At 58.0% G+C, this 16,023-nt stretch overlaps 2 protein-coding genes across 12 annotated transcripts in view; one reads left to right on the top strand and one right to left on the bottom strand.

The window, feature by feature from the left end:
- Positions 1–46: 46 nt before the first annotated feature.
- Positions 47–15,854, top strand: XRCC3 (X-ray repair cross complementing 3). Of its 4 annotated transcripts, none has more exons than XM_046647404.1 (9): positions 47–165; positions 2,849–3,085; positions 3,182–3,449; positions 5,318–5,455; positions 5,937–6,149; positions 11,470–11,624; positions 13,927–14,139; positions 14,295–14,341; positions 14,436–15,854. In XM_046647404.1, exons 3-9 carry the CDS (start codon positions 3,395–3,397, stop codon positions 14,683–14,685), a joined length of 1,071 nt encoding a protein of 356 aa, XP_046503360.1. In that variant the 5' UTR covers positions 47–165; positions 2,849–3,085; positions 3,182–3,394; the 3' UTR covers positions 14,686–15,854. The 4 variants fall into 4 exon arrangements, with proteins under 4 accessions (XP_046503360.1, XP_046503359.1, XP_046503358.1 ...); XM_046647403.1 differs by lacking the exon at positions 47–165 and adding an exon at positions 282–1,377; XM_046647402.1 differs by lacking the exon at positions 47–165 and having other exon boundaries at positions 2,279–3,085.
- The window catches only part of KLC1 (kinesin light chain 1), a 63,500-nt gene continuing 59,888 nt past the window's right edge, over positions 12,412–16,023 (bottom strand). For all 8 annotated transcript variants that reach the window (XR_006886308.1, XR_006886311.1, XR_006886309.1 and 5 more), the window contains 2 exons: positions 13,214–13,286; positions 12,412–12,845 (listed from right to left, as the gene is read on the bottom strand). Coding sequence is in view for 5 of the 8 variants with exons in the window: in XM_046647388.1 (XP_046503344.1) it covers positions 12,843–12,845; positions 13,214–13,286 (76 nt within the window). In the remaining 3 variants the exon portion in view is untranslated. The remainder of the gene's footprint in view (positions 12,846–13,213; positions 13,287–16,023) is intronic.

Here is a 16,023-nt window from a genome sequence, read left to right as displayed (position 1 = left end):
CGCCCCTCTTGGGGCAACTGAGACTTTGGATTGGTCAGTTAGTGTGCGACGTGAGCGCTGCTTCCTCTCTGATTGGCGTATCCGGCGCGGGCCGCCCGGCGCTCATTGGAAGAGGAAGTTGCGGGGGGCGGGACGGCGCGAAGAGGCGTGTGGAGCCCGCGCGAGGTGAGAGCTGCGGGGCGGCGGCCGGGAATGTGGGGGTGCAGGGAGGATTGGGGGGACCGAAGAAGAGGTGGGAGAGTAGAGGGGAGATAGGGAACGCAGAGGGGATAGGGGTACAGGAGGGATGGGGTTGCGGAGGTGGAGTGGGGGCTATAGGGGGGATGGGGCCGTGGAGGTGGCATTGAGGGTGCAGGGGCGATCGGGCTACAGGCTCAGTGGAGGCCCAGTGAGGGCCCGGCGTGTGCCGGGCCCTCCTTAGGGCTCCCAGTGGGGACGGTGGAGTCATCGAGGCGGGCGGTCGGAAGGGACGGCCAGAGCAGAGGTCCTAGCGGGGTCCTGGCGGTGGGAAGGACCCTGGGCCAGTGCTGCACTGGCTCCGAGCCGGGTGGCATGGCCCATTTGGGGGCTGTCACCCGCAAGGTTTGGAGGAGGCCTTGCTGCTGCAGGGCCAGTTTGGATTATGGCAGCCGCCCAGGAGCCATGGGGTGGAAGGTGAACTAGGACTTTGTGAAGTTGAGGTGTTTTAGGGGTGGCGACAGGGTCAGGTCAAGGGTGGTGGGTGGACAACCACGGAGTTGAAGGCACTGTAGGAAGAGCGGGTGTGCATGGATAGCAAGGTGAGTGTGCAGAGCACCCTGTTCCGACTGGACAGCCAAGGCTGGGGTCTGCTGGACATCCAGGTCTGGGGGAGTTGTTGGGAAATAGGGAGTTCTCAAAGCCATGGGGCACGATCGCTCAGGGACTGATAAAAGAAGGAGTCTCCAGAGGAGGAAGAGGGTCCAGGCCAGGCAGTTCTGGAGAAACCACAGTGGGGGCCCAGGTGTGGAAGGACCGGCTTGGCCACCCAAGGTCACTGGTAATGAAAGCTCCCTCCCTGCAGCTCCAGGATAACTGAGAGCTCATTGTCCCCTCCTGGGGGGGCGGAGCGGAGAAAGAAGGTTAATCTTGAGAGTGGGCTGGGCACCCACGGGTGAGTCAGCCTCTGGATAACTGAGCTTTGCAGAGTGTGGAAACTGAGCAGGTTCTGTAGGATTTGTCAACAGGCGGGCCGTGTAAGCTCATGGTCAGGCTAATATAGGTCAGGAGTTTAGTATATGCATCATGGACCTAAGGCCCAAGCCAGCCACACTTGCTGGCTGTGTGACCTTAGCTTGTTATTTAGCCACTCTGTGCTTGTTTCCTCTGCAGTGAAACGGAGATCATAGCGTTGCTGTGGTAAGGTTTGAACGAGTTCATCCGTGTCAAGTTCTTAGAACAGTCCTGGGGACGGACTGTGTCTGAGAAATGTCAGTGCTCAGCTTTGCTGATTTCAGGGCGGCGTCAGTGGAGCTGCACGTCCCTTGCCTGAATTTAGCTCCCAGCCTGGCACGAGAAAGACTGCTGCAGTTGTGTGGGGGATGTGGCTGGCCATCCCCTCCAGTGCGGCCGGTGCTGCTCCCGTGAACCCCGACAAACCAGGCGAGGCTGCTGCATCCCCTTTGATGACTGGCTTCTTTTCCTGGAGTTGCTATTTGTCTTTTTTATTTGCTGTGTGTCCTCGGGAATCTAACCTCCTTACACGGGCCGCCAGCTCTGCCAGCATCTTCCATGCAGCCTCGGCACGTTTGAGCTCTTCCAAATCCCCGCTGCCCCTGCTTTGGCGCGTCTGGGACTGGGGCCCCGGGGTCAGCCGCCTCCAGCCTTCTGACCGTCACCCGGCCCTCCAGCAGCAGAGCCTCCCTCTCATCCATTCAGCAGTCCTGGGGGTCGCTGGGCAGCCAGGGGCTTCGTGTCTCCTCTCCAGCCTCAGCAGTGTTTACTGTCAGCCCTGCCCTGAGCAGCCGGCCCAGGAGCCTCCCGTCCCCCTGTTCCAGGCAGAACACAGCACCAGCCTGCTGGCTGGGGAGACCCGCTGGCCGGGGCCCCAGGGGCCTTGTGCCAAGGCAGGAAACCCGCCCTCGGGGCGCCAGCTTCCTCCTGCCCAGCAGCCGCTGGTGTGGTGATCAGACAGCACGGTCGTGCCTGGGTGTCGGGCTGCTGCGGCCGCCCCTGGAACTCGTACTGTCGGTTCTGGACAGTGTGACCCTTGCCAGCATCAGACCTGTGTCTCCCTGACCAGCCTGTGCAAATGTGAGACTGCGGGTGACCTGGTTCTCGAAGCTTCAAAAACAACCCAGTATCGTCCAAGTCAATCCATTGTTCTAAGCATTGCAAGGCAAAGTCCACAGTTGTGTAACTTTCCCCTCAGCTGAGGCCCTGGGACTTTGTGAGACGCCAGGAGGGAGCACGGGGCAGCTGCTGGCCTCGGCGTTCCCGCCTGCCCCGCTGCATTCCCGGCCTGGCTCTTTTGGGCGGCCACAAGGGGAATGCAGAGCGGCTTGCTAGAGAGCTGCTGGGTGACCCTGGGCTGAGCCTGGCCGCCAGCCACGGAGGGAGGGAGGAGCCGGGTTCCTCCCACCAGCAGGCTTGGGCTCCTGTTACCGGCTGCTTTTAGTGCTTGGGCTGTGATAGGGCTGCCAGCTCCCCTTCCTGGCAGGGGGCCACCTACATGCTGGCTGCGTGAGGGGTGGGGGCTGCAGGAAAGGGCTCCCTGCCCCCCATAGCCCGGCTGGACAGTCTCCTTTGTTCTCCACTGGAACAGTTGTGGAGCTTCCCACTCCCTGAGTATCCTGCAGGATCCCAAACTCACTTTTTCCACTCTTTCCAGATTCCCCATGGAGACACATTTAAGGGAAATTAAACTGGAGGATGCAAAAGAATCTTCATTCAAGTGAGCCCAAGGCACGTGCATCTCCGACTGTATACGGTGTCCTCGCCCAAGAGAAGTGGGTTGGGGCAGGCCACTCACCTGGATGCTGGGCCCAGCACTGGGACTCAGGGCTGTTCTCACTTTCTCAGGGGTGACGTGGGGTGGCCACATGCCGTGCTGACCTTCAGAATGCAGGTGGGTTGGGGGATTCCTTCAAATGCATCGACGTGTGGATTGAGTCCGAGGTTTCTAAGGTTCCGGATAATTTCTGGATGTAAATTGCTCCAACAGAAGTTGCCCTGGACTCCCGTTGCTGGTGTTCCCGATGCAGCAGAGACTCTCCTGCGGCCCTTGAGCTGATGGTGAAGCCCTGCCACAGAGGGGGCTGCACCCCGACTGCTGGACTCGGCTCCCCTGGCTCCAGGCTGTTGGAGTTGACGGCAGGTGGATCGGAACTTGGGTCCCTGGGAAGTGAGTTGTCTTTGTGGTCAACCCATTGAAGAGATGGATTTGGACCAATTGGACCTGAATCCCAGAATTATTGCTGCAGTTAAGAAAGGTGTGTTTATTGACATTTATGTAAAATGTTTGGATGTACATACATAGACTTACGTAGGACAAGTTTACAGGTTGCCTCTCCAAGGCTCCGTCCCCCCCAGCTGACCCTGATGGGTGCACTGATGCTCAATGTACTGCTGTTTTTCAATTGTCTGTGTGTTTTTGACTGAAAGGACTCTTTTTAAGTTAATTTTACTTTCATCAAATTTGCTGTTGACCGTCTGTTTTATCGACTGCTCACAGACTTCCTGTTACAGGTGAGGGCTGGCTGGCTTTCGCCCTCAGGCCCCTACTTCCTCCATCCCCTCCCCCCACAGTTGGAACACAGTTTGGGTCGTGTCAGCCGTTAGGGTTGTGACTGGGGACATAATGTCCATCGCTGAACCAGGGGGTTATGACTGTTTCCTTTCTTGTGCCATCTTTGTTTTTTTCCCCCAAAGTTAGTAGTTGCCTCCTTTTCACAGGCTGCGTTTTCTGTGTGCTTCTTGCTGATTTTTCCCATATCCCCTAGAAGATCTGTCAGGCACCATCGGCTCGTTCTACATGCAGAAGGGCTGCACAGCTCCCCCATTCTCTCTCCCGACGCCCCCTGCCAGGCCGCTCCCCAGGCCTGCTGCATGGCTGCCTCCCGGGGCTCCCCGTTCATCTCCGCCAGCTCCCGGGCTGTCCATTAGGGATGCTTCCACATTAGGACACTCGTTGATCATGTAATGTGGACCCTGAGTACACGCGGGGGCTGGCGCAGCAGCCTGGTGGCGTCCCGCTCCTCCGTCCTCGGGTGTTGGTTTTTCCAGGAGCACGTCGGTGTCTTGTCTGCTTTCCTTTCATCCAGTCTGACCATCTTTGTCTTGTAACTGGAGCATTCGGTGCATGTGTATCTAAGTGATTCCTGATAAATTTGGGTTTAACTTGCCCCTCTTGTGCTGAGCTGTTTGTCCTCTTTCGTTTTTGTGGTGGTGTTTTCTCTTTTTTGCCTTCTTCTGGATTGGTTGGATATATTTTTAGCGTATTTTTTCTTTCTACTAGTCTGAAAGTAGTGCACTTACCCAAGCCTAAAATTAATTTATTCACTCTCCTCCCCAAATGCCAGATCTTTCTGCATGTTAACTCTGTAGTCCTCTCCACCCAGCTGCTGCCCGCTGGCCTAACTCTCATGTGTTCTTTGCTCTGTTCACCCCGCTGGCCATCCTGCTCTCCCGCTACCATGTCATCGTGACTGTCTGCTGCACGGGACATTTGATTGGACCCCAGCTCGGCTTTCCTTCTGCACCCCCTGCACCCCACCTCGTGTGCGGTTCCCCCCACCCTGGGCTCAACCACTAGCCTTGCATCTCGTGCAGGCCTTTCTCTTCTTTTCTTTGAGGAAGATTGGCCCTGAGCTAACCTCTGCTGCCAATCCTCCTCTTTTTGCTGAGGAAGATTGGCCCTGAGCTCATCTCCGTGCCCATCTTCCTCTGCTTTATATGTGGGACACCTGCCACAGCGTGGCTTGATGAACGGTGCATAGTGTCTGCACCCAGGATCCGAACCCGCGGATCCCAGACTGCTGAAGCAGTGTGTGTGAACTTAACCACTAGGCCACTGGGCCGGCCCCACAAGCAGGCCTTTCTTGAGAGCTGTTTCCGGGGTGTGAACTGGGTGGCACCGTTGTTCTCGGCACGTGGGAGATGCCCCTCTGCACGTCTGGCCTCTGCTGCTGCAGCTCAGAGGTGGGGTTCCCACAGCTTCAGGGAGGGGTGGGTCTGGCCCCTGCCCAGCAGCTCCCTGGAACTGGAAGACAAGGCTCCTAGAAACACCTGCTGGCCCTGCTCTGTTGCCTTGCGTTACTATCGTCTGACCTTGTCCTGTAATTTATTTGTATTATTTCAGCCAAACTGAAATCAGTAAAGGAGGTTTTGCATTTTTCTGGACCAGACTTGCAGAGACTGACCAGCCTCTCTGGCCCTGACGTGCAACACCTGCTGAGAGCAGCTGCCACGCACCTGCAGGGGAGCAGCGTCCTCACAGGTGGGCTTGGAGAGCAGCTGCCGTGCACCTGCAGGGGAGCAGCATCCTCACAGCTGGGCAGGGGCACACGTTGCAGGGGTAGCGTCTGCCGTGCACCTGCAGGGGAGCAGCGTCCTCACAGGTGGGCAAGGGCAGCGTCCGCCCTGTCCAGTGCCCCGGGCTCTCTCTGGAGCGTTCCTCCTCATCACCGCTCCCGCCTCCAACTGTGGGGCCGTGTGCACAGACTCCATTGAGGAATGACCCTGGGGCATGGTCACAGCCTCAGGATTGGGACACACTGGGTGGGTGGGGGGAGGGCTGCAGGGCCATGGGGGCCCTTGCTCCGTGCATCGGTTCTCCACGGTCACCCCCTTGCCCTCCGGCACCCTGCCCACCGTGTGACAGCACTCACCTGTCCACCGGCCACACAGCGCCCAACAGGCGCACCAGCAGGGTGTGGGTGGGAGAGCGCAGCCTGACGCCCGTCCCCCTTCCCACTCAGCGCTCCACCTGCACCAGCAGAAGGAGAAGTTCCCTGCGCAGCACCAGCGCCTGAGCCTGGGCTGCCCGGTGCTGGACAGGCTCCTCCGGGGTGGCCTGCCCCTGGATGGCATCACCGAGCTGGCTGGCCGCAGCTCCGCCGGGAAGACCCAGCTGGCACTGCAGCTCTGCCTGGCCGTGCAGTTCCCGCGGCAGCACGGGGGCCTGGAGGCCGGTGAGTGGCCATTCGCTTTGGCGCGGGGCGGGGGGTCCTGGCCCTGTTCTCGGGCCGCTTTCCATTGAGGTTGGGTCTGAGGACTGTCTTCCACGCTTCCCATCTCTCTGCACATCCGCTTTGTGGTTCCTCCTCCAGAAGAGGGAAGCGGGCAGCCCGAGGGGTCAGCGGGCACGTGCAGCCTGCCCTCAGGGGGAGCCACACCTGCTAACCGGCCCATGCCTGCGTGGGCCCCTGGAGGCGGTCACGGGTTGAACACAAAGACCCCTCGGGGCTGTGGGTCAGGCCCGTGGGTTCCCATACCCTCATATGTGCACCCGTCACACCACCAGCCTGCAAGCCATTTGGCCCAGAGAGCCAGAATCACAGGACAGACAATATTTAGCTCTTCTCCTTTTTGGGAAGGAGCGAGGAGGATGAAGCTCGAGGACACGGAGGCTGGCCAGGCCATGTGCGAGGGGGCCGAGCCGAGCCCTCCGCATTGTTTGCGTGTCTGAGAAATGCACACAGGCTGTGCCCAGCGTTAGAGGGACTCGTCTTTTGAATGTTAAAAATTCTAGTCGTTTTTATTAACTGTGAGGTAACTACCATGAATATGAGGTTTTTTGGTGGCTCTTTGGTTTTTATGAGACTTCGGCAGGACCAAGGTGCGGTTCCTTCATTGCTCGGAATCGCACGTGAACAGAATGGCAGCACTTGTCAGCTGGCGTCCCCTTTGGCTTGCCTGCTTGCTTCTCTGCTACGTGGTGGGTTGGGGACGGCGCTGGAGCTAGCTCTGGAGCGTGCCTCCTGAGGCCAGGCCGCCTCCTCACCCTGTTGCCAGACCTGATCTCGTGTCATCTGTTGCTGAACCTCAGCACGTCCCTGTTGTGGCTGGGACCCCCGTGGAAGCTTTGTTTGGAATCACCGCATGTCCTTTGAGCCCTGGGGGCTCCCGAGCACGCTGGCCTTGTGGGTTTAGTGCTGGGGTCTCCTACCGAGTGTGGGGGTCGCTCATGCCAGAGGCAGGTATTTGCGCCACCTCCTGTCCCTGCGTCTCTGGGAAGGTGTGGCCCAGGAGGGCCTGGGGCGTGCCCGGCGCCCTCTGCAGCACCGTCCGAGGCTCGCCTGGTGCTTGGGTGGATGGACTTGGCCTCGAAAGTGGGAGTCCTGAGTTTACCCCACAGAAGAGCTGCCGTGAAGCGAGACTAATCTGCTCAGAAGTGAGATGGGAGCCACCTCGCTCCCCGGCACTCCTCGACGCCAGGCTTCGGGCAGACCTGCTCTTGGCTGCGGCGCACGCGGAGCTGCTGCCCCATTTGCCTTCTCAGGGAGCCCAGTGGGGAGGGGGGTGTGCCCGAGATGGGCCGGGTGCCAAGCGTGGGGACAGCAGGCAGAGTACAGGGCAGCCGAGTCTTGATCCCGAATCTCTCCTGAGCCTGGTCACCTTTGCTCTACGAGGACCGTGATGTTCTGGCCCAGCAGGGTCCCTGGGGATCCCTTTCACTCTTGGAATGTCACACGAGCAGTTACCTGTTGGTGCCGGTGTTCACACTGGGTCCAGGCCCAGGTCCTCATCTGTACCCTGTGTGTGCCTGGCACACAGTAGGTGCTTTCTGACTCAGTGGGAGGAAGGTCACAGCACAGCAGGGTCAGGTCCTCAGAGCTGCTTGGGGCCCGGCCCCTCCTCCCTTCCCCTCCCAGCAGTGGACCCCTGAGGACGTCCCACAGCAGAGCCTGTCTCCCTCGTGCCAGGACACAACAGGCCCAGTGTGGCAGCCTGACTGCGCTCACTCCGCCCTCAGTCCCAGCCTGATGTGGCCCTGCCATGTGGGGAAGGCTACCTCGTCCACTCTAGTCTGGAGGGTCTCACCCCTCCTCCACCACTGCCATGTGACCCAGGGTCTCTTGGTGACAGTTGCGTCACCTTGCATGGATTCCTCATGACCACCCCTGCAGGGGACTGGGACTCCGCTGGGGGTCCGAGGCCCATACTCCCAGCTGCCCATGCCTCCTCCATGGAGCCTCCACCTGCGCCAGACGTGGGCAAGGACATGGAGAACTCGGAACGGGGGGCCAGGAGGCTCGGGGGGCGGGGCTCCTGTGTGGCCAGTGAGGTTCTGGGGAAATCTGTCAGATCCAGGGAGAAGCCAGTGGGACGGGCCATGGCTGGCATGCGCGGAGGTCAGCATCAGGCTGACCGTGCCTGTTTCCAGAGATGCACCCCTTGGGAAAGAAGAGGGACGCAGAGGTGGCCATCCCAGTGGCAGAAGGAAAATAAAGAGGCGTGTCCTGCAGTGGGTGGGAGGGAGATGAGCACATTAAATGTTGGGTCCCATATGCACATTTTCCTGAGAAAATGAGTTCTTTTCCCTAAATCAGATCTAAAAGCCCTAATTTTGAAAAGAATGGCAAAGAGGCTCTGGAGTTGCTTTATATCCTGCACTTAAGAAAACTCTCCTTGGCCTGCTGCCATCTGCCGAGGCCACCTTCCTGCCAGCTTCACGAAGCCGCTGCGGCGATGCAGCCCCTCTGGGCGGGGGCGGCAGAGAGCACCCCGCACGCCTCTCCCAGCAAACCCACGAGGGGAGGCAGGCTGCAGGGCATGGCGGGGCAGAGGCCAGTGGTTCTGAACCTTCTGCCCAGAACACGCTTCTCCAGAACGTGGAAAGCGTGGTCACTCCCAGCTGCTTCAAGGACAACATGGGCCTTCTGACAAGGGGCTCAGCCCCGTCAAGGGGACTCTGCAGGCACTTCCCCCAGGAATGATCTGGAATGTGCCGAGGAAAGTTAAAAAGATGCCAGTGGTCAGGAGCTTACGAGTGACACCGAATCAGACGTGGCGGTTCTGGTCCTGTCCGGAATCTAAGTTTGAAATTCTGTCGAAACAAAATTAGATCAAGATGAACAGTTACACACCCACCCACACGTGGGGTGCTTGTGTGGGCGTGGGTGCTCTGGCTCTCCTCGTGCCATGAACAGCGCAGGGCCAGGAGTGTGGTCAGTGGCGGGCCCTGGGGGTCCTGGCGGAGCACAGCCAGCATGCAGCCAGATCACAGGCCTTTTTTTTTTTTAATTGAGATGTAATTCATATACCATAAAATTCACTCTTAAAATGTACAATTTAATGGTGTTTAGTGTAGTCACAAAGTTGTGCACCCATCACCACTATCTAATTCCAGAACGTTTCATCACCCAAAAAGAAATCGCGAACCCATTAGCAGTCTCCCCCACTCCCTCCCCAGTCCCCGGCCGCCACCCATCTGCACTCTGTCTCCATGGATTTGCCTGTTCTGGACATTTCACGTAAATGTCATCATGCAAACATGGCCTCGAATGTCTCTCTTCACTCAGCATGATATTCTCAAGGTCATCCATGCTGGAACACGTGTCAGCACTTCACGCCTTTTTATCGCTGAATGGTATCCCGTTGGGCCTACCGACCACAAGTGTTGACCCCTTGTCTGTTGATGGACACGGGTTGTTTCCACCTTTTGGCTTTATGACTATGGCTGCCGTGAACTTTAGTGCCCATGGCCTTGGGGGGACACACGTTCTCGTTTCTCTTGGGTAGATCCTAGGAGTTCCCGGGATTGCTGGGTTACACAGTAACTCCATCCTCAACTTTTTAAGGAACTGCCACACTGTTTTGAAACAGTAGCGGCATCATTTTATTCCCACCAACAACGTACGAGCGTTCGTTTCTCTGTGTCATTGCCAACCCTTGCCTGTGTTTTTTATTCTTGCCATCCTCGTGAGTGTGACATGGGATCTTGTTGTGGGAGTTTGGTTGTTTTGTTCTTTTTTTGCTGAAGAAGATTAACACTGAGTGAACATCTGTTGCCAATCTTCCTCTTTTTTTGCTTGAGGAAAATTAGCCGAGCTAACATCTGTGCTGGTATTCCTCTATTTTGTTTGTGGGTCGGCACCACAGCATGGGCGATGAGTGGCATAGGTCCACGCCCAGGATTCGAACCGCAAACCCAGGCCACCGAAGCGGAGTGTGTGAGCTCAACCACTACACCATGCACGGGGCAGGCCCCCATCTGTGGCTTTGATTTGCGTTTCCCTCGTGACTAATGACGGTGAGCATCTTTTCACGTGCTTATTGGTCATTTGCATATCTTCTTTGGAGAAGTGTCTATTCAGATCTTTTGCCTGTTTTTTAATTTCGGTTGTCTTCTTGTGGTTGAGTTGTAAGAGTCTATATGATCTGGATACTAGACTATCAGATAGATGATTTGCAGTATTTTCTCTCTTTCTGTGGGTTGGTCTTCATTTTCTTGATGTCCTTTGAAGCACAAAAATTTTTCAGTTGGATGCAGTCTAGTTTGTCTGTTTGTCCCTTATTGAGTGTTTTTTGTGTGCTAAGACTCCGCCGCCTAACCCCAAGGTCATGGAGATTTATTTACACCCCCCCCCCCCGTATTTTCTTCCTCAAGTTTAGAATGTTGGCTCTCACACGTGACCACTGTGGTTCAGTTTTTGCATCTAGTGTGAGGTAAGGGTCTAACTTCACTCTTTTGCGTGCGATGTCCGGTTGTCCCAGCACCGTTCTTTCCCTGTTCAACTGTCTTGGGACCTTTGTTGAAAATCAGCTGCCCTAACGTTAGGGTCCATTTCAGGTGGCCCCTGGTTCTTTTTAGCTGCAGGACTCGGGGTACATTCTCTGATATGAGTGTCCAGGCCCCAGCCAGTATTTGCCCCAGGTTGTTCAGGGTCTTGGTGACACGTCACCTGTTACTTGTTTACTGGCTTTTCCAATCACAGCAAAGACACAGTTACCCACACACAGCCAAGGAACGCAGCAGCCTTGACAGTGGAATCAAGGAACATCTGCCCAGTGGAGCCTTTAAGGGGCATCTCCCTGTGTCTGTGGGAGGGGGCACTTCCAAAAGCCTGTTGGCCCTGGTACTTCCACTTGTGACAGTGTAGGCAACAGACCCACAGGGTGACGTACTGTAGGTGAAATGGCTGCAGTGGAAGACCAGCACTGGCCTGCCGCCCTCCTATGGTCAGAGGGGAAGAACCTGCAAGGGGCAGTATTAAAAATGAGGGGAGGGGCCAGCCAAGTGGCGTAGTGGTTGAGTTCGTGTACTCCACTTCAGTGGCCCAGGGTTCACAAGTTCAGATCCCTGGCGCGGACCTAGCACCACTCATCGAGCCACGCTGTGGAGGCAGCCCACATAAAATAAACGAAGATCGGCACAGGTGTTAGCTCAGCAACAATCTTCCTCACCAAAAAAAGAAACAAAAACAAAATGAGGGGAGGCATTTGCCTGGGGTTGTGTGGCGGCCACAGGCCCCTTTCCTGTCGGACCTGCGGCACTCTGCTTCCCAGGGGCTGTCTACGTGTGCACCGAGGACGTCTTCCCGAACAAGCGTCTGCAGCAGCTCATCTCGCAGCAGCAGCACCTGCGGAGAGATGTCCCGGAAGAGGTGGTCAGGAAGATAAGATTTGGCAACCAGATCTTCATTGAGCACGCGGCTGACGTGGTGAGTGTCCCGCCTGTCTCTCCAGCTCAGCTCTGCGGGGCAGTCGGCAAGGTGGGCCGGCAGGTGGGCCGCACACACGACACCCTGTCATTTGGCAGCGTGGTGTGCCCCGTTCACATAGACAGCACGAGTCCTTACCTGAAAGAGTGGGGACGGGGGGCCCCTCAGTCCCCTTGAAAAGGCTGCACCTGGGGCGAGCACCTCCTGCTCACCTGGCCACCCTGAGGTGACTGCTGCCCAGAGGACAGGGCCTGATGTCCAGGCTGGCTGTCCCAGTGAGAGGAGGCTGTATTAGGTTTTTACTTCTGCCTCTGATGGAGGGGAAAGCCCCCTTGTCAGAGCACAGGGGCTCCCCCGAACCTGGCCAGGGCCTAGCAGGCACCCAGCCCTCTCAGATCGGTGACCGCCACCTGGCTGTGCCACTGGGGCAACACCACCTCTGGAACCATCACTGAGTCACAGGCTCCCTCCCTGTGGACAGATAAACCTCAGGGAGAGGGCAGGAGGGCGGGTCAGCGGGCCGTGGCCTGGTCAGCCTGTCAACTTAGATCATCGTTTGGTGGAGGAATCAGTGAGGAATGGAAAGGATTCAAAGGAGATGTGGTGAGTCAGCATAAACCAATACACCAGAAAGAACTGACGAGGCCTCGCACGGGGCTGCGGCTTCTCCCTGCAGCCTGGTCCTGGGAGAGCCCCTCACGTCGGCTGCAGCTGGGCCGAGCCTTAGCTCCTGGGTGGGCCTTTCTCCCATTTAAGAATTGTTATGGAAAGAATTTCAAGTCAAGGATAAGGCTTATAAATGTTTTAATTATTTTTTAAAAATTTACAATAAAATACATTATCACACAGCGCAGAGAAATAACACGATGAGCAACAGCACACCAGGCCCGGGCAGCCGGAGGTCTTTCAGTGCAGGTTCAGGAGGCAGACAGCCCCGTGGTCTCCGTGGAGCGGTGGCCGGGAGGGGTTCTGCATCTGCCCTGCCATCCTTCAGGGGCTGAGCGCTGCCATTGCTGAGCGACGCATCCTGACCAGCAGTGGGGTTGTTAGTACGACAGTGGGCTCCACAGTGGTGGGCCCGGGGAAGACGAGGTTAGTGCTGCCGGCTCCCAGCTCCAGGGCCCTCCAGCCTCAGCAGCTGTCCCCTGGCTGTCACAGGGCCGGCTCTTGCCACACACAAGCAGCATTGTCCTGGGTCTTCCAGGGCCAGGTACAGCTTCACTGCAAGAGAAGGCAGTCGGTCAGGGCCAGATCACCAAGACTCGGTGGTGGTGGTGGCGTTTCTAAGTTTTGTTCTGGAGCAGCTCTGGGGGGAGGCGGCCTCCACGCTGTCGCCTGGTGTCTGCCTAGAGCCTGGGGGCATAGGGGTACTGCAGGGCGAGAGGCCAACGGTGCGGGCCTGGGCCTGTGGCTTCTGCACAAGTGGGGCCTCGGAGCCCCAGTTCCCGCTTCCAGCTCCTGGGGGACAGGGTCTCGAAACTAGGCACTGCAGAATCCTGGCCCTGCAGCAAGCGGGCACAGCCATCACCTGCCTGATCCCCAGGTGCCCCAGCGCTGCCTCTGGTGACAGAAAGGGGTGTGGAACTCACGTTCATGTTAGCATCTTCTAGGCCGCTACTGCTGCCGTCATTTTCCACAAAAAGAGGCTCTACTGGAGACACCCTGGAGATTTAAGCACAGAACTGAGTTTCATTCCAGGGTGACAAACCAGGCACTGAACAGCTCTTACAGAGTTCTGGATGGGACGGCCCATGTTTGGCTACCCGGCACCAGGGCCTGAGGACACCCTGCCCCACCCTGAGGACCCTGGCCATTTCCACCTCCTGGCCAGGCCAGTGCTGCTGACTATAGGGCTAAGGCCTTGGAGGATGGGCAGGGCTGGCCGAGAGGGCCCCTGCATCTGCAGCCCCCACCCGGGCCCAGGGGTCTTCCCATTCAGGGCAAAGCTGGGTGCAGGAAAGACTTGGAGCCCCCCTCACCCCACTGTGTCCCTCCTCTGGGTGGGGTTGGCAGGGCTCAGGGCTGCCCCCAGACCCTCCTGACTAGGGTAGCCTGGTTCCCGTGGTGGTGACAGGTCAGCCTTGGCACTGCGGCTGGGTCCAGGTGGTCGGCACCCAATGTGGGGTCACTGAAGGAGAGGGGCTCACTGTGATGGCCCTGAGGGGTTGGGGGTCAGACCCAACAGGACGACTTGGTAAGTAAGATGGGCAGGACATGGGGTTGGGGGGAGCGTCCCTCAGCACTGGGCAGAGGGGAGATACAGGTGGTGTGATGGTGACAGCCACCTCCCCTTGGCTTCCAGGACACCCTGCTGGAGTGTGTGAGTAAGAAGTTGCCTGTGCTGCTGTCTCGGGGGATGGCGCGCCTGGTGGTCATCGACTCTGTGGCAGCCCCATTCCGCTGTGAATTTGACGGCCCAGCTTCGGCCCCCAGGGCCAGGTGTCTACAGGCCCTGGGGGCTGCACTGCGCCAGCTGAGCTGCACCTTCCAGAGCCCAGTGCTGTGCGTCAACCAGGTGGGCCAGCCCTCCCCGCCCCACCCCAGACGTGGGTGTGCTCAGTGAGCCCATATTTTAGGGAAGAGCCTTGGGGAGGGCAGAGCCCGTCGAGTTGGAGGCAGGTGGCAGTGGGTCCTTGCTGCAGCTGACCCTGACTGATGTGGATGTTTCAGGTGACGGAGGCTGTGGAGGAGCGGGGCGAGGCACCAGGGCCACCGGGGTGAGCAAGTCCTGCCGGTGAGTAGGAGGGTGGCACAGGCAGCGTGTCCTGCCACTGGTTTTGTAAGTAAGGCTGTGCCTGTTTTCTGCCTCAGGCTCTGGGATGAGCGGACTTCTCCAGCCCTTGGAATAACCTGGTCCAACCAGCTCTTAATGAGGCTGATGGCCGATCGGCACCACCCCACGGAGGCCGTCCTCACCCCGCCCAGCCACCCTGCTCGCACTCTCAGGGTGATCTTCGCCCCTCACCTGCCCCCCTCGTCCTGCTCCTACACAGTCAACGCTGAGGGCGTGCGAGGGACGCCCAAGACCGAGGCTGCTGACCCAGCAACTGCAGAACACTGACCAGATCCCAGCAGACCCTTCCAAAGTCCACGGACACAGGGGACCACCATCTTTGACTCAGCACACCCATCACTGGGTTAGAGTCCCCTCGGGGGTGTCTGTCGCACTTTCCCAACCAAAGAGACAGTGAGCATGGATACCGCCCCCCGCGCCCCCGCCCCCCCTCCCCGACCCAGGGCTGTGCCTTCCTCTTCTTGGGTTTTGGGACACATCCAGCTCTTAAGCCATGAGCACGTGTCCTCCACTGCCGCACTGGCCCTTGCAGGTGCTGGCAGCTCCCCAGGTGTCTCTACAATGAGCTCCTGGAAACCTCAGCCTCACAAGGAGCAGCTTTCTCTGTCTTCTGTGTCCACGTCAGCTCCCACCCGGGATGGAGGCCAACAGTCTTCCCTGGCCCCTCCCAGTGAGGTCTCCACTCTGCTCCCCTGCAGGCTCCTGCCCTCCTTCCCGCCGGCTGCGTCCCCTTCCCCCACTGCTCCAGCCGCATCAGGCCACAGTCAGATGAGCTCCCCACTGGCCCTCACCCCCTGTTGGGATGTTGGCTCCCAGCCCCCAACACACTCCCCACTCCCAAAACTCCAATTTAGAACAGGGTGCAGAAAACAGACACCAAGCTGACTGTAGGCTATGGGGTCCAGGAGAGGTGTCTGGGAGTGGGATGGTGCTTTATTTTACTTTTGTGTTGCCTCTGCCACCAGCCCGAGCTGGACAAAGGAGCAAGACACAACTATGGGCACTGACTTGGCCCATCTGCTAGGAAAACCAGTTCTGGGCAAACGAGAGTTTTGTTTTGTTTTAAAAAAAACAACACATCCCACCATGTTCTTGCTGCCTCCCCAAGCCTGGCCTCAGTGGTCAGGACATCAGCCCTGGCCTGGCAGGACCTGCTGCACAGACCCAGCTCCCACACCATGGCTGGGGGCCTTACTTCCAGCTAGAAAGTGGGATCTCCTGTCAGCTAGGGTCCTGCTCCATTTTGCTACAAACTCCAGAATCTGACCATCTGGTGGAGACACAAGACATGAGGGACATGATTGCCCGTCCAGAGGACATGGCCTTGGCACAGGCAGAGCTGTGCCCGTCTTCATCCTCATCATCCCCACCCCCCAGTGCCTCACCATGCTGCCTGGCACAGAGTTGATCTTGGAGAAATAAACGTGCTAAGTGACTGCTGTTGTAGCCCCTGGACCCTTTCACTAGCAACCTGCTCTCTGCCAGACACTGTCCTAAAGTAACTCATCCAGGTTGATGTATGTCCTCTTAATAGCCCTTGGACACAGGAACTGTTACTACCCTCACTCTCAAGGAAACTGAGACACAGAACAGCTGAGTGACTTG

The sequence above is a fragment of the Equus quagga genome, chromosome 20, assembly GCF_021613505.1.
Source record: "Equus quagga isolate Etosha38 chromosome 20, UCLA_HA_Equagga_1.0, whole genome shotgun sequence".
NCBI classification, from domain to species: Eukaryota; Metazoa; Chordata; class Mammalia; order Perissodactyla; family Equidae; genus Equus; species Equus quagga.
This window is presented reverse-complemented; position numbering and strand designations above follow the sequence as displayed.

Bases quoted from the DNA above. Each gene is read 5' to 3' on its own strand.
- XRCC3 (XM_046647404.1), top strand. From the start codon at position 3,395: ATGGATTTGGACCAATTGGACCTGAATCCCAGAATTATTGCTGCAGTT. The intron at 11,625-13,926 runs GTGAGTGTCCCG...CTTGGCTTCCAG, and splicing joins TTGAGCACGCGGCTGACGTG to GACACCCTGCTGGAGTGTGT. The intron at 14,140-14,294 runs GTGGGCCAGCCC...TGGATGTTTCAG, and splicing joins CAGTGCTGTGCGTCAACCAG to GTGACGGAGGCTGTGGAGGA.